Here is a 25,438-nt window from a genome sequence, read left to right as displayed (position 1 = left end):
AATGCTAATATGGTCAGTTTTGGTTGTTGCAAAACAAATAGATTTATAATACGAGTCAGTCTGAGGTATGAAAACTACTTAAATTGGTTAACGATTCAATAATTTGTATAAAAAAGAACATGCTGGCACTCTAAATTGATGCGAACCAATTTTTTTTAGTCATAATATTCAAATATTGCTACCTTTTATATAATACTATCAATCCTTATATGAAAATATAACTCATTTACCATATGGCTATATAGACTTATATAATAAAGTGCTTATATGGTAAATTTTGGTTGTTGCGGACAAATAATTTTATTATATGAGTCTGTCTGAGGTATGAAAACTACTGAATTTTTTTTACAATTCAATATTTTGAATAAAAAAGGACATGCTGGAACTCTAAATTGATGCGAACAAAACTTTTTAGTCATAATATTCAAATATTGCTACCTTTTGTATTATACAATCAATTCTTACATGAAAATATAACTCATTTACTAAGTGACTTTATAGATTTACATAATAAAATGCTAATATGGTCAGTTTTGGTTGTTATGAAACAAAAAATTTTATAATACGAGTCAGTCTGAGGTATGAAAACTACTGAAATTGGTTAACGATTCAATAATTTGTATAAAAAAGTACATGCTGGCACTCTAAATTGATGCGAACCAATTTTTTTTAGTCATAATATTCAAATATTGCTAACTTTTATATAATACTATCAATTCTTATATGAAAATATAACTCATTTACTATGTGACTATATGGATTTACATAACAAAATGCTAATATGGTCAGTTTTGGTTGTTGCGAAACAAATAATTTTATAATACGAGTCAGTCTGAGGTATGAAAACTACTTAAATTGGTTTACGATTCAATAATTTGTATAAAAAAGTACATGCTGGCACTCTAAATTGATGCGAACCAATTTTTTTAAGTCATAATATTCAAATATTGCTACCTTTTATATAATACAATCAATCCTTACATGAAAATATAACTCATTTTTCATATGGCTATATAGACTTATATAATAAAGTGCTTATGGTAAATTTTGGTTGTTGCGGACAAATAATTTTATTATATGAGTCTGTCTGAGGTATGAAAACTACTTAATTTTGTTTACAATTCATTATTTTGAATAAAAAAAGGACATGCTGGAACTCTAAATTGATGAGAACAAAACTTTTTAGTCATAATATTCAAATATTGCTATCTTTTTACTTATACAATCAATCCTTACATGAAAATATAACTCATTTACTAAGCAATTAATATACAGATTTACATAATAAAGTGCTTATATGGTCAATTTTAATGTTGATGACTTATGATTTTATAATGCGGGTCAGTCTGAGGTATGAAAACTACTGAAATTGGTTTACGATTAAATAATTTGTATAAAAAAAGGACATGCTGGCACTCTAAATTGATGCGAACAAAGTTTTTTAGTCATAATATTCAAATATTGCTACCTTTTGTATTATACAATCAATCCTTACATGAAAATATAACTTATTTACTTTTTGGCTATATAGATTCACATACTAAAATGCTTATATTTTCAGTTTTGGTTTTTGCGGACAAAAAATTTTATAATAAGAGTCAGTCTGAGGTGTGAAAACTACTGAAATTTGCTTCAATTCAATATTTTGAATAAAAAAGTACATGCTGGCACTCTAAATTTATGCGAACAAAATTTTTTAGTCATAATATTCAAATATTGATACCTTTTGTATTATACCATCAGTCCTTACATAAACATTTAACTCATTTACTAAGCGGTCAGTCAATTGAAAGCAATTTTTGAACCAGCATGACCTCTTTTATTTAAAATATTGAATCGTAAACAAATTTCATTAAAAATGAAAACTACTGAAATTTGTTTACAATTCAATATTTTAAATAAAAGAGGTCATGCTGGTTCAAAAATTGCTTTCAATTGTATTATATGGTCCATTATGACATAAAAATATAACTGAATTACTACTAAATAGATAACTTGATAAAGGGTAAATATGGTCCGTTTTGGTTAAAGAAATCAAATAATTTTGTTTTACGAGTCAGACTGTCTTAGATGAGAAAACTGTTTGATTATGGTGAGGATTAAATTATTTGAATAAACATACTTAAACTATTTATTTGCGAAGAACAAGAAATTTACTTTAATTATTTTTCAATTAATTACAGATGTGTGATAACATTTATAATTAACTGTAATCGTCAATATATCGAGCGGAAATGACCAGTTGGTCATTTAATGTTGATGTACATTATCATTTGATATTTTAGGTCAGTGTATCCAGGATACGATGACAATCTGCGTTAACGCGCGTTTACTACAAACAGTAAACGTGCGTTTACTTTTTACGAAAATAGAAGACGCGCATCTTTTCACGTTAACGCAGAGGTAAACGGGAAAGTAAACGCCCGTTTACTCTTTACAAAATTAGAAGACGCGCCGTTTTTGCGTTAACGCGGAGGTAAACGCGAAAGTAAACGCCCGTTTACTTTTAATGTCTACTGCAATTTCGGAGTTAACGCAGAGTTAACGCGGCGTTTACATGAAGTGCACGCGAGTAAACGCCGCGTTAACTTTTTCGGCCCGTCTACATGTAATGCTTGGTCTGCACCCAACTGTAACCATAATAATCATGCTAATGCAAACCCAAATTTTAGTGCTAATGATATTTCTGCGTTATGTTCTTCCTTAGCTGAATCCTTTAAAAGTATTGTCCGACAAGAAGTAATGTCCATGCAGACTAAGCCACAAATACAGGAAAGACAAAACCTGCAATATGATAGGAGATAAAGACAGAGTGACAGATGCAGGGGATGTGTTAAGTTCTGTAAGATAAAAAGACAAAGTCCAGCTTTTAAGGTCAAATGCTTCCATTGTGACAAAATTGGTCACTACAATGAGGTGTGCGAGCAAAAAATGAGGGAAATTCAAATCCCTAACCGCTCAGGCAATGATTACTCGGGAAACGCGCCTATCCAGAGTATGGATAGGCACATTATTCGCAAGAATTGTGTGAAATCAGCCCCAAACACCAACAACACCCAGATCTCTAAAAGAAATAGAAGTGCAAAAAATTGGCAATTAGTTCATTTGAATGGCAATTCTGTTCTAGCAAGTATAAACAGCAATTTGATCATCTGTTTAGTGGACAGTGGTGCTTTAGTCGGCTGCTGTTCTGTAAGCTTGTTAGAAAATTTAGGCATAAAGAGTAAACGTTTTCGTAAACCATATTTCAATGAAGCTGTGGGTGAAGTACATAACATGATAGGAGTTGTTACCCTTCATGTCACACTAGGTAATGTAACAAGTAAACAGAAATTGCATATCTTAAATCACAAGCAACAAAAAATTATATTAGGGCATGACTTTCTAAAACACAACAGAATCCATCTTGACTTTGACGAAAAAACTTATTCATTCCTTAAACAGGAACAAAAAATTACACATCAGTTGAAATGAATTCAGGTTTTGAAAGGACTATTTCTTCTATCACTATTCCACCTCTTTCTCAAGTGGAGAATCCCATTAGAGCCTAGAGGGTTCAAGGTAAGGTTGCCATTCTGGAACCTATGTCAAGTTTGCCTCAGCAGTCCTTAGCTGGTGCAAAATGTTGCATTTCATTTGTCAATGGGAATAAGTCTCTCATGCGAATCATGAATCCTACTAAGAAAGGAGTTTTCTTACCAGCAAATTCTGTATTAGCTTCTGTTTCTCCTGTTAACTCAGATTTTGTTACTTCACTTAGTCAGAAAGTGGACAACTCTGAACATAGTCAAGATACTTCTTTGGTTGATAAGAACATGGACAAGTACACATTAAACTTTAATAATAAACTCATCATAAATACCAGGATTGAAATTTTATATATGCACCAGACGCGCGTTTCGTCTACAAAAGACTCATCAGTGACGCTCGAATAAAAAAATGTTAAAAAGGCCAAATAAAGTACGAATTTGAAAAGCATTGAGTACCAAATACACCTAAGGTAATCATCTAGACAATTCTGATCTAACAGATCAACAAAAATCAACTCTAACACACTTTCTCAATAAAAAAAGGAAAGTTTTTGTCAAAGACATGAGTGAGTTTGGCCACACTAATGTCTACCAACATAAAATAGACACCGGGAACGCCTAACCCATCAGAAAGAGATTTTATCGTCAGTCACCTCATGTCTTAGAGGAAATGAACAAGCAAATTGAGGATCTACTTAGATATGACATCATTGAGGAATCAAACAGTAAATGGGGGGCACCGGTCGTCATGTATCGTAAGAAAACAGATTTTGTTGTGATTTTAGATCCCTTAATCAAGTCTCGGCAACACATTTTTTCCTTTTGCCTCGTCTTGAGGATGTCTTTGACTCTATTGGTAAATGCAAGGCTCAAGTTTTTAGTTTTGGACCTTTTCTTAGGCTATTGGCAGTGCGGCCTTGACCCTTCTACTGCTCACAGGTCAGCCTTCGTAGTGGTGTATATCAATGGAAGAGACTTCCTTTTGGTATATCATCAGCACCTGCTTCATTTCAGCATATGCTCACTCATGTGTTACATGGTCTTAATTACCAAATGGCTTTGGTATATGTAGATGACATTCTGGTAATCAGTAGAAACTTTGAGGAACATATGAAACATCTTCAGTTAGTTTTTGATAGACTCTTATCAGCAGGCTTCACTCCGAAACCAAGCAAATGTGAATTTGCACAAAAAGAGGTTCTTTACCTTGGTCACAGAATTTCAAGGAAAGGTGTCAAGGTTGATTAATCTAAAATTGAAGCTATCAAATCTTTCCCAGTACCAAAAAACTGAGACACAGGTCAGAAGCTTTCTAGGTCTCTGTAACCTGTAACTACTATCGCAGGTTCATTAAAAAATTGGCATACATAGCCAAACCTCTTACAAATCTTACAAAGAAGGATGTTCCATTTGAGTGGTCAGAAAAATGTAAAAAATATTTTGACAAACTTAAAGATGCACTCTGTTCACCTCCTATACTTGCCTATGCGGACTTATCTAAACCTTTCATTATCACTACAGATGCTAGTGGAACTGCCATAGGGTATATCTTAGGTTAGTTTGATTCGGAAGGTAAGGTAGGGAAAGAGTCTGTGCTTACAACAGTCGTTCTCTCTCACAATCAGAAAGTAAATGGTCTATCAGTGAAAAAGAGTGTCTAGCTGTCTTAGAAGGAATTAGTCACTTGAAAATCTACACTGACCATCACGCTCTCAAATGGTTTTCTAGTATTAAGCAGTCTACAGGTAGATTGGCTCGCTGGTCTGTTTTATTACAAGGGTACGAATATGAAATATGTTTCCGTATATAGAGATAGTAAAAACACAAATGCAGACTGTCTGTCCCGCAGGGAGTACCTCATACTGATAACAATCTGCCAGAGCCAGAGGACAGCATTCCTTCTATTAATGTTAATCAACTTTCAACATCTGAGCCAAATAATTCTGAACCTGTCGAGGTTACATTTTTCTTCACTTAAAACCCACCTATTCAAAGACCTATTTTAGCTGCAATAGACACTCCCACTGAATTCAACATCACCACTGAAAATATAGGAGGTGCTCAAAAAGATTGTCCTGATTATAAATACATGTACACATATCTTTCAAATGACACCCTACTTGAAGATAAAGAACGTGCAGACAAGGTGAAACATGATTTCCAACATTATTGCTTACTATATGGAGTTCTTTATCACTTCTTCCAACCTCGTTCTAGAGGGGTGAAACACAAAAGATTACTCTATAAAACAACTGGCTTTACCTAGAAAATAGAGAAATGATGTTCTAGCTTCTTACCACAATCTTGGACATTTTGGTTTTGACAGGACATATTTTGCGATGCAGCAAAAATACTTCTTTCCTGGTATGTACGAAGCAGTTGCCGACTATATAAGGGGTGTGGTATGTACCAAAGAGCAAAACAGCCAGCACATACAAAGAGAGTCCCACTAACAAACATGCCAATTCAAGAAACTTTCTGTTGATGGCACCTTGATATCATAGGACCATTCCAGGCACTTATAAAAGAATCATACCGTTATATACTCATAAAAGTTGATTTTTTCAGTAAAAGGACAGAAGCCTTTCCAGTTAGATCTGAGGGTGCTGAAGAAATATCTCGAATACTACACAGAGAAATCTTGTTGCTGCAATCAACCAAATCTACAATGTAAAACATTCTTTTACTAGTAGCTACCATCCTCAAACTAATTCTGTGGCAGAACGCACTAATAAAACTATAATTCAGTGCATGCGAACTCTTGTGCATGAAAATCAGCTTAATTGGCCTGAACTTCTCCCAGGTATTCTTATGGCCTTTCGTATGACTCCTTCAGCATCATTAGAGTTCAGTCCTTTTTATCTTGTTTTTGGCAAGGAAATGAATCTTCCACTTGATACAAGTCTTATTCCAAAATCTGATATTAATAAGAATCTTGTACACCATATCAAAAATGTGCTAGACAACCTGAAGATAGCTAGAACTTTAGCTACAGAAAATCTTAAACATGCACAGGAATACCAGAAATTGCATTATGACAAAAATACAGAGTTGCCTACCTTTGAAATACAAGACCAGGTCTTATTATATACCCCAAAAGTCCCTGTAGGATTGTCATCAAAGCTACACAGGAGATTTGATGGACCATTTTACATTGCAAGAAAAGGCCTAAATCATACATACAAACTAAGAAGATGTAGCAATAACAAAGAACTAAAAAGTATGATAAATGCAAACAGACTTAAACTCTATCACCCTCCTGACCATAGACGAGACCTTGGTGCACCGGATGATGATGTTCCTCGTCAAGATCCAATGCACATCGTACCACCAAACTTTGTGCAACCTCCACAAAACGACCAACAAATTGATCAAAATCACCAGCTAAATGATCAAGATAATACTGTCACCGATGCTCATGTTCAAGATGATGCGATTCAAGACATTAATCAAAACAAACCATACGAAATCAGTCGTATTCTCTAGGTCAGAAAAAAACAAGGAAAACCAGTTTCTAATAAAATGGGCTGGTTATACAGAGAAAACATGGGAACCCAAAGAACATATCCCCACTGAAATCATCAGACAATTTTATGCAACCAGGACACAGAAGGACACTCGCCGCAGACGTCCAGTCAAAAATTTATTCCTTAAGGTTGTTCCATAAGTAGATATTGTACAAAGTTTCATTCATTCATGATCTTACATAGTTGCATTCAATGGAAATATGTTTTATTGTTATTTTTACATTCAGTCATGTATATATTTTCTTATAGTCCAAATTGTCCAATCACATGTCATTTTTATGTCTAACAGATATAAGCGCAAGTCATTTGGACCAGTCTTCGATCTAGTCAATTTAAGAATACTATTCATATATACTGAGCCGGTATATATGGACCACTCAGGGTCATAGTCACTTGGACCAGTCATAGGTCACTGTTATATGGACCACTCAGGGGTCATTCTCTTTTTCGACCAGTCAAAGGTCATAGTCTTTTCGACCAGTCAAAGGTCATGTCTATTTGACCAGTCAAGGGTCAGTGTTTTTTTTGTACATTGTACCAGTCAAGGGTAATTTTTTTTTTGACCAGTCATAGGTCATAATCAGACCAGTCAAAGGTCTTCAAAGTCTTGAAATTGTTTTATTTTTATGACAAATCGATGGTCAGTCTGATATCAAATATTATCTTCATTGATAAAAAATCATCAATTTAGTCAGAAACACTCCATAGCTCTCAAATGTGATGTAATGTTTAGTGTTTTCTATTGCTATGGCATATCTTAGATCATGTATAATTCTATTAATTTCTTTTCCTCTTCAATGTGCCATGGTGTCAAAATTATGAATTAATCTCATGTCTATAGTGATATAAGGAACTAGCTATTCCTATCTCGACACTGTTTTCTTTAGGTGCTTTAAGTTATGCCACAATCATCTGGATTATGCTGTTTTGCATTCAACAAGTTGAGCCAACGAGAAAAATTGTACAACGCATTAATTATGGAGTTGTTTTCTCCAAAAAGCCCAACATCTTTTTGGACAGGAATTCTGGCATCATACATTATAAATCCCAATTCCCAAGAAAGAAGAAAGTCAACCATATACGTCTTGTGATATTGTGCACCAGCAATGTTATATTTTAAATCAAGCAATATCCCAACTTTCTACCGTACGAGCTCATATATCATCCAACATCAATCACACTGTTGATACCATACATCAAATTGTTTCGAAAGAAAATCTACCAATGCAGTAAAAGATAAAAAGCAAAAGCAAAAGAGGTATGTTCGATTTTATTGGTTCAATTTTAAAGAGTTTGTTTGGAACGGCTATTGTCAAAGATGTCAATCGCCTTGCACGTCATATGAACATTCTTTCCAGAAACAGTCATAATGTAGCCAAATCCATGGCTCATCATGATGAATTACTATCATCTTTTATTTCCAAGACAGATAACGCTTTGACAACATAGTGTCAGAAATACAAAATAATCATGACTTCATTCAAAATGTTACACAAGAAACTGCCAAATTCATAACTCAGTTCGTAAAAGTCAGTGCAAAACTATCATCTCTTTCACTTCAAAAAATGAATGATAGTTCAGAAATTAATAAATATTTAGAAGAAATCACAATTTGAGTCCATGAGTTTCTAAAAGGCAAATCTACCGTACGAGCTCATATATCATTCAACATCAATCACACTGTTGATACCATACATCACACTGTTGATATCATACATCAACTTACTCCGAAAGAAAATCTACTAATGCAGTCAAAGATAAAAAACAAAAGCAATTATTAGAGATTAGAGTAAATTTACTTGTTTGATGCCGGTTAAAATAAAAAAAAGAATTCAATAGATGCAAAACCTTAAAAATTTCCATATACTGTTATCTCCTGTGATGTCTAATTTGTTTTATAAACAAATCACTTCTTCTTTAAATTATTTAATTTGCAATTAACAATGATTTGATATATTTCGTGCCTTTTATTCCTAACTAAGAATGATCATAATCAGAGCCATGCATTTTGTTTTAACATGAATTCTCCGCTTTTGTGAAAAATATTTATTTTGTTATCCAATTTTTCACCGCTTACAACTGCCTTCCTCTTGTCTTATTTTATACATTAACTTATAAGTCACAGTAACTGTTCATTTCATTTTATTTCGTTTCGTTCTGGTTTTATTTCGTTTCGCAGTTTACAGGTACCCCTCTTTTCACCCCTTTTCTAATTTTGATATCTTCATCAAAAATTTAAAAAATCAAACTTTCAAAAAGCGAAATAACCAAAACTGCACGTTAAGTTTAGTACTTTTAAAGTTTGATCAAATATCTAAACTATCAAATTGAAAACGATATTTAGAATTTTAACTTAGTTTAACATACGACCCTATGGGAAATGCATACAATGATTTCTTTTAGAGAACCACTGAATGGAATGAAACCAAACATAGTATGAATGTTCCTTATGAGGTGCTGACCAAGTGTTGTTACTTTGTAGCCGATCCAACATCCAAGATGGCCACCAGTGGGGTGACTTTGTTTAACATAGGACCCTATGGGAAATGCATACAAAAGTCTTCTTCTAGAGAACCACTGAATTGAATGAAATCAAAAATAGCATAAATGTTCCTTTCCTAATGAGGTGGTGGCCAAGTGTTGTTACTTTGTAGCCAAATTTTATCTTTTTTATATGATTTCAAAACCCCAAGTAGAGTCAGGTGAGCGATACAGGCTCTTGAGAGCTTCTAGTTTAACTCCTAATACGAATTGGTTAAATGTATTCTAAGAAACGAATCCCAAACCAAATCTGTAAAAGTTGACGGTCGATATCGTTTAAAATTAATACAAGAAATTCTCAATTATTATTCCGATCACTTCTTGTGGGTTTTATATTCGGTCTTTTTTTATTTGTTTTCGTGGTGTTTTTTTTGTTGATTTACTTTAAAACAAATCGTTCAACATTAAGCGGCTATCAGTTACTATTTTTGGTTTTGTTATTCTTTGTTGTTGCTCTGGGGTTGTCTTGTGAGTTGTATACATTTCTAAAACATTAAAACCATTAACAATAAACCCTATCACACATAGTTGGTTCGTTCAAAATCTATACGATAGCTTATCGGTGACAACTTCGAGCTTGATTTGTAATTAATTATTTGTTATTTCTATGCTTTTCTAAATCTGTTTTTGTATATTTTTATTTATCTAAAAAGCAAGTAAAATAAACCGAAAGAAGAAATTTGGCTTCGTTTAAAATTAATGCAAGAGCTTTTCTGTGACAACAGCGGTCTTTTGTTTCAGTTTACTACTCTAGTTTGACAGATTTTTGCATTTTAAATGTATTTAAATGGCTTTATACGCCTTTAACGATTTTCTTGTCTTTTATGTATATTTTGTTTACTTAGCCGGACACTCAATGGCATTGATATGCATTTTATAAGTATGATGCATTTGCTGTGTGCAATGAGAAAGAACTCAGGACAACTATTGTATAACAGTTCAGTTCTGCCATCAAAACATTTTAATAAATAACAAATAATTGTCCAGTTCTGAGCTTGTGGGAATTTGGAATAATTCAGTAAAATTATTTTTTTATTATTTAAACTCTTCAGTAATTATCATAAATAAACTGCTCTGTTGTTTAACGTTTTCAATTGTTTTTTTTACATTTCATTCCATAAAAGAATTTCAGGCATTTTATAAAATGCCTTTCTATTTTTCCTAGAAAAATTAGTCATTATGTAAAATGACTGAATCTTTCAGGCATTTTAGAAAATGCCTTAAATTTTAAGGCATTTTACAAAATGCCTAAATTTAGAAAATGCCTGTAACATATATAAAATCATTGCAATTACATGTAACAGTTTTACAAAGGAACTATCAAAGTTATAGGGAGAAGCACGACATGGATAGTTTGATATCACATAACTGAAAAGGTCAAAGTAAACTGGTTTGGCCTCCTCCTGCATGAGTTCTCATTTTTTTAGTCGTATGATATGTCAGGTTTTTTTTTACTGTCTAATGTTCCTTCAACATGTTCTACAGAAATATCCCAATTTGTCGTTGTAATATTTCACTTCCACTTTTAATAAAACATCTTATCATTAAAAACTTGAATAGCACCTCTTCGGCTTCAAATGTTATCAAATATGGTTGAATTATCACTGGAAATTTTAGTCGAAATGTTTTCAATGTCGGTTAAAATTTTACTTGTAGGTGAAATGGTCTCATTTCTGGCTGATATATCACAATTCTCGATTGAATTATTTACATATTTGATTTGGGTACCAGTGTTATACGAGATCATACTTGTGGACGGAAAGCACGATTTTCTTGTAAAATCAAATCAATTTCATTTGACGTGTCGCCATTCTCTGCGCGATCAACAGAAGGGGATTCCCCTAATAGCCAATACGTTGTCATTTCTCCTTTGCCCTTCGAAATTAGCATAAAATTATTATCATTATTAATATAATTATTATCATCATTGATTTAATATATTTCAATATTAAAGGCAACAAATTGTTTCTTGTATACATGTCTGGTTTCGAATATTTTCTATTCGTCGCGATATATCAGTTATTGCACTAACGCAGTAATTAATCTATCGAACGACAAATCGAATATTCCCTTTTTTTTTTAACTCCTAATACGAATTAGTTAAATGTATTCTAAGAAACAAATCCCAAACCAAATCTGTAAAAGTTGACGGTCGATATCGTTCAAAATTAATACCAGAAATTCTCAATTATTATTCCGATCACTTCTTGTGGGTTTTATATTAGGTCTTTTTTATTTGTTTTCGTGGTGTTTTTTTTGTTTATTTACTTTAAAACAAATCGTTCAACATTAAGCGGCTATCAGTTACTATTTGTTTGTTTTGTTATTCTTTGTTGGTGCTCTGGGGTTGTCTTGTGATTCGTATAAATTTCTAAAACATTAAAACTATTAACAATAAATCCTATTACACATAGTTGGTTCGTTCAAAATCTATACGATAGCTTATCGGTGACAACTTCGAGCTTGATTTGTAATTTGTTATTTGTTATTTCTATGCTTTGCGATATCTGTTTTCGTATGTTTGTTTTTTTTTTTTTTTTTTATCTAAAAAGCAAGTAACAGCGGTCTTTTGTTTCAGTTTACTACTCTAGTTTGACAGATTTTTGCATTTTAAATGTATTTAAATGGCTTTATACACCTTTAACGATTTTCTTGTCTTTTATGTATATTTTGTTTACTTAGCCGGACACTCAATGGCATTGATATGCATTTTATAAGTATGATGCATTTGCTGTGTGCAATGAGAAAGAACTTGTCACGAACCACAAATTTCTAAGGAATAATATTTTGTTGTGCTATTTGTTTTAATTTTGAGTAACGTTTGCCTGTTGTTACGTTGTCAGAATAAACACTAGTTAGGAAAGATCATGATTGTTGCATTTCTTTTTTTTCTTTTTCGAATACCTTTATTTGAACAATGCCCCTTGATGACAGACTGAATGATCCAAAGCCATCTAAGAGTAATTTTGACTGCGGACTAACATGAATCTTCATGGCTGCAACATAAAAAAAAACATAATCAATTCTGGTCAAATTTTCAACCTCTTTCATAATATTTTATTTAACATGTTACAGTGTAAATTAAGTGTCTGAGCAGAAAGTTGACGAACCAGGGTTAATTTAAAAGAACTTCTCGTCCTTTTTCTAAAAGAGTTCATCGGAAGATACCAAGACCTTGTTGATAAATATTCCGTATCAGCTTTACAAATAAAACATGATGGTCTTGATGTTTAGATTCTAGGTACTGAAAAGTAAAAACACAAACATACTGAACTCCGAGGAAAATTCAAAAAGGAAAATCAAACATCAAAAGGCAAAATCAAAAGTCCAAACACATCAAACGAATGGATAACAACTGTCATATTCCTGACTTGGTACAGGCATTTTCTAATGTAGAAAATGGTGGATTGAACCTGGTTTTATAGCTAGCTAAACCTCTCACTTGTATGACAGTCGCATCAAATTCCATTACATTGTCAACGATGCATGAACAAAAAAAAAACATACTCAAAGAGTAAAAATGTCAAAAATAGGGGTACAACAGTCAATATTGTGTTATCATCTTAATATCACTACATAAACAACAAATGTAACAAAGTAGCACAAAAAGGCATACATCAAATTTAACATTCTCATTTTGCTTTTCTTATACGGCTGAATTTATCTATGTAAAGTCTACCCATAAATGAAAGAAGGTTTTCATTACTGGTGTAAAATTGCGCGTTTATCATCCTAATTACGTGTTATAGTGTTATTTTACTTGTCTTTGTAAATTGTTAACGTTTAATGTTTGGTCCATTTTTGGTCATATCCATTAGGCGTGGCTCGGTACTTGTACATCCCGCCTTTGTATTGTTGTGTTGTGGTCATTTTTTGTATTCTTGTGTTTCATTTTTGCGTATGTGCTTTGTCTATATGCCCTTTTTTAAAACATATTTATTTGTTTTTATAATTATTTAGATTATAACACAATGTTGACTGCTGTACACCTATTTTTGACATTTTTACCTATTATGTCTGTATGTTTTGTTCACACATTGTTGTCAATATAATGGAATTTTATGCGACTGTCATACAAATGAAAGGTTTAGCTCGCATTTAAAACCAGGTTTAATCCACCATTTTCTACATAAGGAAATGCCTGTACCAAGTCAAGAATATGACAGTTGTTTTCCATTCGTTTGATGTGTCAGAGCTTTTGATTTTGCCAATTGTTAAAGGACTTTCCGTTTTGAATTTTCTTTTGAGTTCATTATGTTTGTTGTTTTACTTTTTAAGATATGCAGACATTTAAGAATCACACTTTCGTATTGCAGACTTTTATACACTGCAGTAAAGGGGGACCAAACTGTTATCAGTAAATTAAAAGCAAACTAAATATTATTGTTATATACATATACACATTCATGGACCTACAACCTGTCGATACCTGTATCTTAGCATTGCACAAGGTCATGTTTTTCTCTGACTGTTTATGACGTCTTTACACTATATCCATTAGATGATGGATGTGTACTGATTGATAATTTAGTATAAGATGCATGATTTTTTTATTAGTTGTTAGTGGCTTTGAACTAGCTGTCAGTAACTGCGAGTACTCTCAGATCTGTACATAGTGTCTTTTTGTTGTTGGGATATACAAGTACCCGGCCACGTCCACTCTGTGTAATATTTCTATTTGTATCCATCTGATGAGTTAAGCCTTTTTCAACTGATTTTTATAGTTCTTTCTTATGTTGTAATGTTTCACGACTGTCCCAGGTTAGGGGGAGGGTTGGGATCCCGCTAACATGTTTAACCCCGCCACATTCTGTATGTATGTGCCTGTCCCAAGTCAGGAGCCTGTAATTCAGTGGTTGTCGTTTGTTGATGTGTTACATATTTGTTTTTCGTTCATTTTTTGTACATAAATTAGGCCGTTAGTTTTCTCGTTTGAATTGTTTTACAATTGTCATTTCGGGGCCTCTTATAGCTGACTATGCGGTATGGGCTTTGTTCATTGTTGAAGGTCCTACGGTGACCTATAGTTGTTAATTTCTGTGTCATTTAGTCTCTTGTGGAGAGTTGTCTCATTGGCAATTATACCACATCTTCTTTTTTATATTTAACAGAATATTATTTATTATAAAACCAGGTTTCACTCACCATTTTATTCCGAAAATCCCTGTACCAAGTCAGGAATATGATAGTTGTTTTCTATTCCGTTGGTTGATTTAGTCTAAAGTTTGATTTTTTCAGTTTTTATGGACCTCCCCCTTTCATAATTTACCATAGACTTTGGTAGACTTTGGTAGACTTTGGTATTTTTGTTAATACCTTTTTCTATTATTTTGCTTTGCTGATTTTCATTCGTAAAAAAAAACTGTCAAACAACAAATTTTCCGACTTGAAACGAATTTTACCACTAGATTCCATCAGCCATATGGTGTAATAGAAAAGAAAGGATATGGGGTATCCATCCAAGACACAAAAGTGGTAGTCTGCTTTCAAACTTGAAAGGCCATGTGAACAAGGCTCTCAAAACGTTCTTTAGACCACCAGAAAGTTATCGTTCTCACTAATGAATGTTATCTCCCTTAGGTCTTATATATTTATCAAGGCTTTAAAATTGTACAAAGGCATGTTTCAGTAGACACGGAATTATAATTATTTCATAACATTGTTCTATCGAATCGTATACAAAGACGACTGCAAAATTAAGACTTTGTACCACCTAGTTTATCATTTGATTTAGCTGCTACTCATGTTTTAATCTATTTTGTACTGACAGAGTCGATTTGAAAAAAAAATAAAAAATGATCGATACATACATACAAGCATAGTGATTGGTTAACCTTGTCCATGTGATTCAATTCGGATTGGTACCTTGTCCATGTGATTCCATTCGGATTATTACCTTCTCCATGTGATTCAATTCGGATTCTTACCTTGTCCATGTGACTCCATTCGGATTCTTACCTTGTCCATGTGATTCCATTCGGATTGGTACCTTGTCCATGTGATTCCATTCGGATTCTTACCTTGTCCATGTGACTCCATTCGGATTGGTACCTTGTCCATGTGATTCCATTCGGATTCTTACCTTGTCTATGTGATTCCATTCGGATTCTTACCTTGTCCATGTGACTCCATTCGGATTCTTACCTTCTCCATGTGATTCCATTCGGGATGCCGTGTTTACAGTATCCCCGAACAGACAATAACGTGGCATCTTCTTCCCAACAACACCTGCACAGACTGGCCCTGAAACAAGTACAGTTAAACATTAATTCCATTCGGGATGCCGGGTGAACAGTATCACCGAAGGGACAATACCACGTCTTCTTCCCAACAACACATGCACAGTCTTGCCATAAAACTAGTAACATAAGAGATTAAAACTCAATTGCATTCTCTTATAGATGTTTTTACTTTATGCAGTTTTCTTTACAACAACAATAAACGGTTGCAATTGTATTTTTCACTATTCTCAGGTCAGGAATGCTCGAGGTCAAAATATTTAGTAAAACCTTAACAAACGTTAAAGAGATGCAATTATCGAAAAAGGCCCGAAAAAGGAATCAGAGCTATGCACGAAAGAAATAAATTATAATTGCAAATGATTCCCGGACTTGTACCACTGCAAATGTCGGAAAAATAATATCCGCATTGCCATGCCAATCTCAATAAAACATACAAAGGATAACTAGAATTTTCAAAAATTTAAACAGTACTGCAAGTCATATCAAAGTTTAGAAAACCCAAGAAAAGCAACATATTTTATTTGTTGAGATTAAGTAAATAGCTATAACGAAGTTTCCTTTAATCATTTTGTAGTTTCTTGAATGTCCATAAATATGGATGGAAAATACATTAAAAGATGCTTTTTTATCGACATTATAGTACACAACTTTAGGTCAATGGAACCGTTATTTTCGATTTATGAGTTTGAGAATGTAATATTTGGATGCTACGCCTAATTTCTATAAGATGTTTTATACGTTTCAATATTTCATAAATCAAATTCCGTTTTAGTCAATTTATTGGACACGTTTTCGGGATTTAAAGTCGAAAAGAATGTTGCTACTCCTTTGCACTTAAATACTTAACAACAGATACTTAGCATACAAAATACAATAAATATACTTATAAAATTGTTATGGTCATTTATCGATCCTCGTAAAATGTATATGGAAATTGCTTCTTTTTTTTCAATATACCTGAGTGCAGTCCAATACGGGCTTCCAAAGTAATGGTGGGTAAATGACTAATCTTGAAGTTCCCGATTTCTCTGAGAATAGCTAGTGACATTTGAGCAATTTGTTTGGCATGGTCATTCCCATTCCTTGTAGGTAAGCCAGATACTACCATGTACGCATCGCCAATAGTTTCTACCTACACATACAAATGTATAAGTTTAATCAGTAATCGGTAAAACACTTTTCAAGGATAGCAGAGTTATCGGTCACTTACCAAGAGACATATTTTATACCCTAGGTAGTTAATTCTATAACTATTATAAATTCTACGAGATCACATACTTGCACGAGACATCTTCGCCATTAATATTCTGTATTTCATGACAACAAATAATATTAAAAACTGAATAAAAATAATGTAAAAAACTGATTTTGTTTTCATGTTTAGTGTTTTTATCAACAATTTATTACTTTTGTCTGGTTTTATACAATAAATTGTTGAACGAAATTGGGATTTGCCTTGACATAATTGGGACTGTTGTATATTTCAACCACTCTGTTTATTTTGACATCTCGGGTATTATATATGTATTTGCTTTGACATTTTTAGGATTGTTGTATTTCGACCACTCTGTTTATTTTGACATCTCGGGCATAACATATGTATATGCTTTGACATAATTGGGATTGTTGTATTTCGAGCACTCTGTTTATTTTTACATCTCGGGTATTATATATGTATATGCTTTGACATAATTGGGATTGTTGTATTTCGACCACTCTGTTTATTTTGAAATCTCGGGCATAACATATGTATATGCTTTGACATAATTGGGATTGTTGTATTTCGACCACTCTGTTTATTTTGACATCTCGGGTATGATATATGTATATGCTTTGACATAATTGGGATTGTTGTATTTCGATCACTCTGTTTATTTTGACATCTCGGGCATATATATGTATATGCTTTGACATAATTGGGATTGTTGTATTTCGACCACTCTGTTTTTTTTGACATCTCGGGTATTATATATGTATATGCTTTGACATAATTGGGATTGTTGTATTTCGACCACTCTGTTTTTTTTGACATCTCGGGTATTATATATGTATATGCTTTGACATAATTGGGATTGTTGTATTTCGAGCACTCTGTTTATTTTTACATCTCGGGTATTATATATGTATATGCTTTGACATAATTGGGATTATTGTATTTCGACCACTCTGTTTACTTTGACATCTCGGGTATGATATATGTATATGCTTTGACATAATTGGGATTGTTGTATTTCGAGCACTCTGTTTATTTTGACATCTCGGGCATATATATGTATATGCTTTGACATAATTGGGATTATTGTATTTCGACCACTCTGTTTATTTTTACATCTCGGGTATTATATATGTATATGCTTTGACATAATTGGGATTGTTGTATTTCGAGCACTCTGTTTATTTTTACATCTCGGGTATTATATATGTATATGCTTTGACATAATTGGGATTGTTGTATTTCGAGCACTCTGTTTATTTTGACATCTCGGGCATATATATGTATATGCTTTGACATAATTGGGATTATTGTATTTCGACCACTCTGTTTATTTTTACATCTCGGGTATTATATATGTATATGCTTTGACATAATTGGGATTGTTGTATTTCGACCACTCTGTTTATTTTGACATCTCGGGCATAACATATGTATATGCTTTGACATAATTAGGATTGTTGTATTTCGACCACTCTGTTTACTTTGACATCTCGGGTATTATATATGTATATTCTTTGACATAATTGGGATTGTTGTATTTCGACCACTCTGTTTATTTTGACATCTCGGGCATTATATATTTATATGCTTTGACATAATTGGGATTGTTGTATTTCGACCACTCTGTTTATTTTGACATCTCGGGTATTATATATGTATATGCTTTGACATAATTGGGATTGTTGTATTTCGACCACTCTGTTTATTTTGACATCTCGGGTATTATATATGTATATGCTTTGACATAATTGGGATTGTTGTATTTCGACCACTCTGTTTATTTTGACATCTCGGGCATTATATATTTATATGCTTTGACATAATTGGGATTGTTGTATTTCGACCACTCTGTTTATTTTGACATCTCGGGTATTATATATGTATATGCTTTGACATTTTTAGGATTGTTGTATTTCGACCACTCTGTTTATTTTGACATCTCGGACATAACACATGTATATGCTTTGACATAATTGGGATTGTTGTATTTCGACCACTCTGTTTATTTTGACATCTCGGGTATTATATATGTATATGCTTTGACATTTTTAGGATTGTTGTATTTCGACCACTCTGTTTATTTTGACATCTCGGGCATAACATATGTATATGCTTTGACATAATTGGGATTGTTGTATTTCGACCACTCTGTTTATTTTGACATCTCGGGTATTATATATGTATATGCTTTGACATTTTTAGGATTGTTGTATTTCGACCACTCTGTTTATTTTGACATCTCGGGTATTATATATGTATATGCTTTGACATAATTGGGATTGTTGTATTTCGACCACTCTGTTTATTTTGACATCTCGGGCATAACATATGTATATGCTTTGACATAATTGGGATTGTTGTATTTCGACCACTCTGTTTATTTTGACATCTCGGGTATTATATATGTATATTCTTTGACATAATTGGGATTGTTGTATTTCGACCACTCTGTTTATTTTGACATCTCGGGTATGATATATGTATATGCTTTGACATAATTGGGATTGTTGTATTTCGACCACTCTGTTTATTTTGACATCTCGGGCATATATATGTATATGCTTTGACATTTTTAGGATTGTTGTATTTCGACCACTCTGTTTATTTTGACATCTCGGGCATAACATATGTATATGCTTTGACATAATTGGGATTGTTGTATTTCGACCACTCTGTTTATTTTGACATCTCGGGTATTATATATGTATTTGCTTTGACATTTTTAGGATTGTTGTATTTCGACCACTCTGTTTATTTTGACATCTCGGGCATTATATATTTATATGCTTTGACATAATTGGGATTGTATTTCGACCACTCTGTTTATTTTTACATCTCGGGTATTATATATGTATATGCTTTGACATAATTGGGATTATTGTATTTCGACCACTCTGTTTATTTTGACATCTCGGGCATAACATATGTATATGCTTTGACATAATTGGGATTGTTGTATTTCGAGCACTCTGTTTATTTTGACATCTCGGGCATAACATATGTATATGCTTTGACATAATTGGGATTATTGTATTTCGACCACTCTGTTTATTTTTACATCTCGGGTATTATATATGTATATGCTTTGACATAATTGGGATTGTTGTATTTCGAGCACTCTGTTTATTTTGACATCTCGGGCATATATATGTATATGCTTTGACATAATTGGGATTATTGTATTTCGACCACTCTGTTTATTTTGACATCTCGGGTATTATATATGTATATGCTTTGACATAATTAGGATTGTTGTATTTCGACCACTCTGTTTTTTTTGACATCTCGGGTATTATATATGTATATGCTTTGACATAATTGGGATTGTTGTATTTCGAGCACTCTGTTTATTTTGACATCTCGGGCATATATATGTATATGCTTTGACATAATTGGGATTATTGTATTTCGACCACTCTGTTTATTTTGACATCTCGGGTATTATATATGTATATGCTTTGACATAATTAGGATTGTTGTATTTCGACCACTCTGTTTTTTTTGACATCTCGGGTATTATATATGTATATGCTTTGACATAATTGGGATTATTGTATTTCGACCACTCTGTTTATTTTGACATCTCGGGTATTATATATGTATATGCTTTGACATAATTGGGATTGTTGTATTTCGACCACTCTGTTTATTTTGACATCTCGGGTATTATATATGTATTTGCTTTGACATTTTTAGGATTGTTGTATTTCGACCACTCTGTTTATTTTGACATCTCGGGTATTATATATGTATATGCTTTGACATAATTAGGATTGTTGTATTTCGACCACTCTGTTTATTTTGACATCTCGGGTATTATATATGTATATGCTTTGACATTTTTAGGATTGTTGTATTTCGACCACTCTGTTTATTTTGACATCTCGGGCATAACATATGTATATGCTTTGACATAATTGGGATTGTTGTATTTCGACCACTCTGTTTTTTTTGACATCTCGGGTATTATATATGTATATGCTTTGACATAATTGGGATTGTTGTATTTCGAGCACTCTGTTTATTTTTACATCTCGGGTATTATATATGTATATGCTTTGACATTTTTAGGATTGTTGTATTTCGACCACTCTGTTTATTTTGACATCTCGGGCATAACATATGTATATGCTTTGACATAATTGGGATTGTTGTATTTCGACCACTCTGTTTATTTTGACATCTCGGGTATTATATATGTATATTCTTTGACATAATTGGGATTGTTGTATTTCGACCACTCTGTTTATTTTGACATCTCGGGTATGATATATGTATATGCTTTGACATAATTGGGATTGTTGTATTTCGACCACTCTGTTTATTTTGACATCTCGGGCATATATATGTATATGCTTTGACATAATTGGGATTATTGTATTTCGACCACTCTGTTTATTTTGACATCTCGGGTATTATATATGTATTTGCTTTGACATTTTTAGGATTGTTGTATTTCGACCACTCTGTTTATTTTGACATCTCGGGCATTATATATTTATATGCTTTGACATAATTGGGATTGTTGTATTTCGAGCACTCTGTTTATTTTTACATCTCGGGTATTATATATGTATATGCTTTGACATAATTGGGATTGTTGTATTTCGAGCACTCTGTTTATTTTTACATCTCGGGTATTATATATGTATATGCTTTGACATAATTGGGATTGTTGTATTTCGAGCACTCTGTTTATTTTGACATCTCGGGCATATATATGTATATGCTTTGACATAATTGGGATTATTGTATTTCGACCACTCTGTTTATTTTTACATCTCGGGTATTATATATGTATATGCTTTGACATAATTGGGATTGTTGTATTTCGACCACTCTGTTTTTTTTGACATCTCGGGTATTATATATGTATATGCTTTGACATAATTGGGATTGTTGTATTTCGACCACTCTGTTTATTTTGACATCTCGGGTATTATATATGTATATGCTTTGACATAATTGGGATTATTGTATTTCGACCACTCTGTTTATTTTTACATCTCGGGTATTATATATGTATATGCTTTGACATAATTGGGATTGTTGTATTTCGACCACTCTGTTTTTTTTGACATCTCGGGTATTATATATGTATATGCTTTGACATAATTGGGATTGTTGTATTTCGAGCACTCTGTTTATTTTTACATCTCGGGTATTATATATGTATATGCTTTGACATTTTTAGGATTGTTGTATTTCGACCACTCTGTTTATTTTGACATCTCGGGCATAACATATGTATATGCTTTGACATAATTGGGATTGTTGTATTTCGACCACTCTGTTTATTTTGACATCTCGGGTATTATATATGTATATTCTTTGACATAATTGGGATTGTTGTATTTCGACCACTCTGTTTATTTTGACATCTCGGGTATTATATATGTATATGCTTTGACATAATTGGGATTGTTGTATTTCGACCACTCTGTTTATTTTGACATCTCGGGCATTATATATTTATATGCTTTGACATAATTGGGATTGTTGTATTTCGACCACTCTGTTTATTTTGACATCTCGGGTATTATATATGTATATGCTTTGACATTTTTAGGATTGTTGTATTTCGACCACTCTGTTTATTTTGACATCTCGGACATAACATATGTATATGCTTTGACATAATTGGGATTGTTGTATTTCGACCACTCTGTTTATTTTGACATCTCGGGTATTATATATGTATATGCTTTGACATTTTTAGGATTGTTGTATTTCGACCACTCTGTTTATTTTGACATCTCGGGCATAACATATGTATATGCTTTGACATAATTGGGATTGTTGTATTTCGACCACTCTGTTTATTTTGACATCTCGGGTATTATATATGTATATGCTTTGACATAATTGGGATTGTTGTATTTCGACCACTCTGTTTATTTTGACATCTCGGGCATAACATATGTATATGCTTTGACATAATTGGGATTGTTGTATTTCGACCACTCTGTTTATTTTGACATCTCGGGTATTATATATGTATATTCTTTGACATAATTGGGATTGTTGTATTTCGACCACTCTGTTTATTTTGACATCTCGGGTATGATATATGTATATGCTTTGACATAATTGGGATTGTTGTATTTCGACCACTCTGTTTATTTTGACATCTCGGGCATATATATGTATATGCTTTGACATAATTGGGATTATTGTATTTCGACCACTCTGTTTATTTTGACATCTCGGGTATTATATATGTATATGCTTTGACATAATTGGGATTGTTGTATTTCGACCACTCTGTTTATTTTGACATCTCGGGCATTATATATGTATATGCTTTGACATAATTGGGATTGTTGTATTTCGATCACTCTGTTTATTTTGACATCTCGGGCATATATATGTATATGCTTTGACATAATTGGGATTATTGTATTTCGACCACTCTGTTTATTTTGACATCTCGGGTATTATATATGTATTTGCTTTGACATTTTTAGGATTGTTGTATTTCGACCACTCTGTTTATTTTGACATCTCGGGCATAACATATGTATATGCTTTGACATAATTGGGATTGTTGTATTTCGACCACTCTGTTTATTTTGACATCTCGGGTATTATATATGTATTTGCTTTGACATTTTTAGGATTGTTGTATTTCGACCACTCTGTTTATTTTGACATCTCGGGCATAACATATGTATATGCTTTGACATAATTGGGATTATTGTATTTCGACCACTCTGTTTATTTTGACATCTCGGGTATTATATATGTATATGCTTTGACATAATTGGGATTGTTGTATTTCGACCACTCTGTTTTTTTTGACATCTCGGGTATCTATAATACTAAAATTACGAGGTCTAATTTGTCAGCCGTCATCACGTAAAAACGACGAATCAAGAATTCAACTTTATATACAACTAATATAGTACAAAGGTGTAGATTAAAAATTACACCACTCCAGGCCCTTTTGTTTTCTACGTAATTAATATCGACAATAATTAGGAAGTTCCGGGTCGAGTCCGATATCGATACCAATAGTATAATCACCTGTTACCTATTACCTTATCTGTACGTTCCGCATCTGACAGGCGCACCACCAAACGATGTATTCGGGATTAATATGCTATATAAACGGGTCATAATCACAGGGTTGACACTACTAAATTGTCAAATTGTTACCTATTGTAGTATTTTAATCCGTAAGACTTTCTAAGATAACAATACGAATACTAAAAATCTGGACTAAAAATAAGTTTCAATTTGTTAGCGGGCATGACGTAAAACAGCGAATCAAAGAATTCAACTTTATTTATAACTAATATAGGATAATGCTGTTGATTAAAAAATACTCCATTCCAGGACCTTTTGTTTTCCAAATATTTTATATTACCAATAATTGATAAGTTTCAGTTCGACGGGTTCAAACAGAAAGATTTGAAAGCAGAGAAAATTGTGTATCTTATAATCGGCATGACTTTATCAGATGACAGTACTAATACTAAGATAAGGCTTGCGCATAGTTATATACTTTAATTCAGTCACGGACCCGCGATATCACGGGTGTGTTCTAGTTATATATGTATATGCTTTGACATAATTGGGATTGTTGTATTTCGACCACTCTGTTTATTTTTACATCTCGGGTATTATATATGTATATGCTTTGACATTTTTAGGATTGTTGTATTTCGACCACTCTGTTTATTTTGACATCTCGGGCATAACATATGTATATGCTTTGACATAATTGGGATTGTTGTATTTCGACCACTCTGTTTTTTTTTTGACATCTCGGGTATTATATATGTATATGCTTTGACATAATTGGGATTGTTGTATTTCGAGCACTCTGTTTATTTTGACATCTCGGACATAATTAAATTAACGGTACTAATTTTCTTGCACCAGATGCGCATTTCGACAATACATGTCTCTTCAGTGATGCTCGTGGCCTAAATATTTGAAATCCAAAGCTTATATAAAAGATGAAGAGCTATAATCCAAAAGGTTCAAAAAGTATAGCCAAATTCGTGAAAGGAATCAGAGCTTTGCATGAGGGAGATACATTCCTTAATTTATAATAATTTCTATCATTTAGTAACAGCAAATTTTAATAACACAAAAAATCCGTATTTTCATGCCAGTACCGAAGTACTGGCTACTGGGCTGGTGATACCCTCGGGGACTAATAGTCCACCAGCAGAGGCATCGACCCAGTGGTAGTAACATATGTAAATGCTTCGACATAATTGGGATTGTTGTATTTCGACCACTCTGTTTATTTTGACATCTCGGGCATAACATATGTATATACTTTGACATAATTGGGATTGTTGTATTTCGACCACTCTGTTTATTTTTACATCTCGGGTATTATATATGTATATGCTTTGACATTTTTAG

The 25,438-nt window shown here is 32.8% G+C and overlaps 2 protein-coding genes across 2 annotated transcripts in view; one reads left to right on the top strand and one right to left on the bottom strand.

Moving 5' to 3' along the window:
- LOC139503853 (homeobox protein Mohawk-like) overlaps positions 1-25,438 on the top strand; it is a 360,650-nt gene that overhangs the window by 86,274 nt on the left and 248,938 nt on the right. The window lies entirely within an intron of this gene.
- Positions 11,342-25,438, bottom strand: part of LOC139503289 (atrial natriuretic peptide receptor 1-like) — a 53,812-nt gene continuing 39,715 nt past the window's right edge. Inside the window, exons 20-23 of the mRNA XM_071293049.1 lie at positions 16,798-16,972; positions 15,743-15,841; positions 12,503-12,594; positions 11,342-11,473 (exon numbers count right to left, since the gene is read on the bottom strand). Coding sequence (XP_071149150.1) covers positions 11,342-11,473; positions 12,503-12,594; positions 15,743-15,841; positions 16,798-16,972 — 498 coding nt within the window. The remainder of the gene's footprint in view (positions 11,474-12,502; positions 12,595-15,742; positions 15,842-16,797; positions 16,973-25,438) is intronic.

Source organism: Mytilus edulis, chromosome 14 (assembly GCF_963676685.1).
Source record: "Mytilus edulis chromosome 14, xbMytEdul2.2, whole genome shotgun sequence".
Taxonomy (NCBI): Eukaryota; Metazoa; Mollusca; class Bivalvia; order Mytilida; family Mytilidae; genus Mytilus; species Mytilus edulis.
The sequence above is the reverse complement of the archived record's forward strand: the minus strand, read 5'-3'. Positions and strand labels throughout refer to the sequence as shown.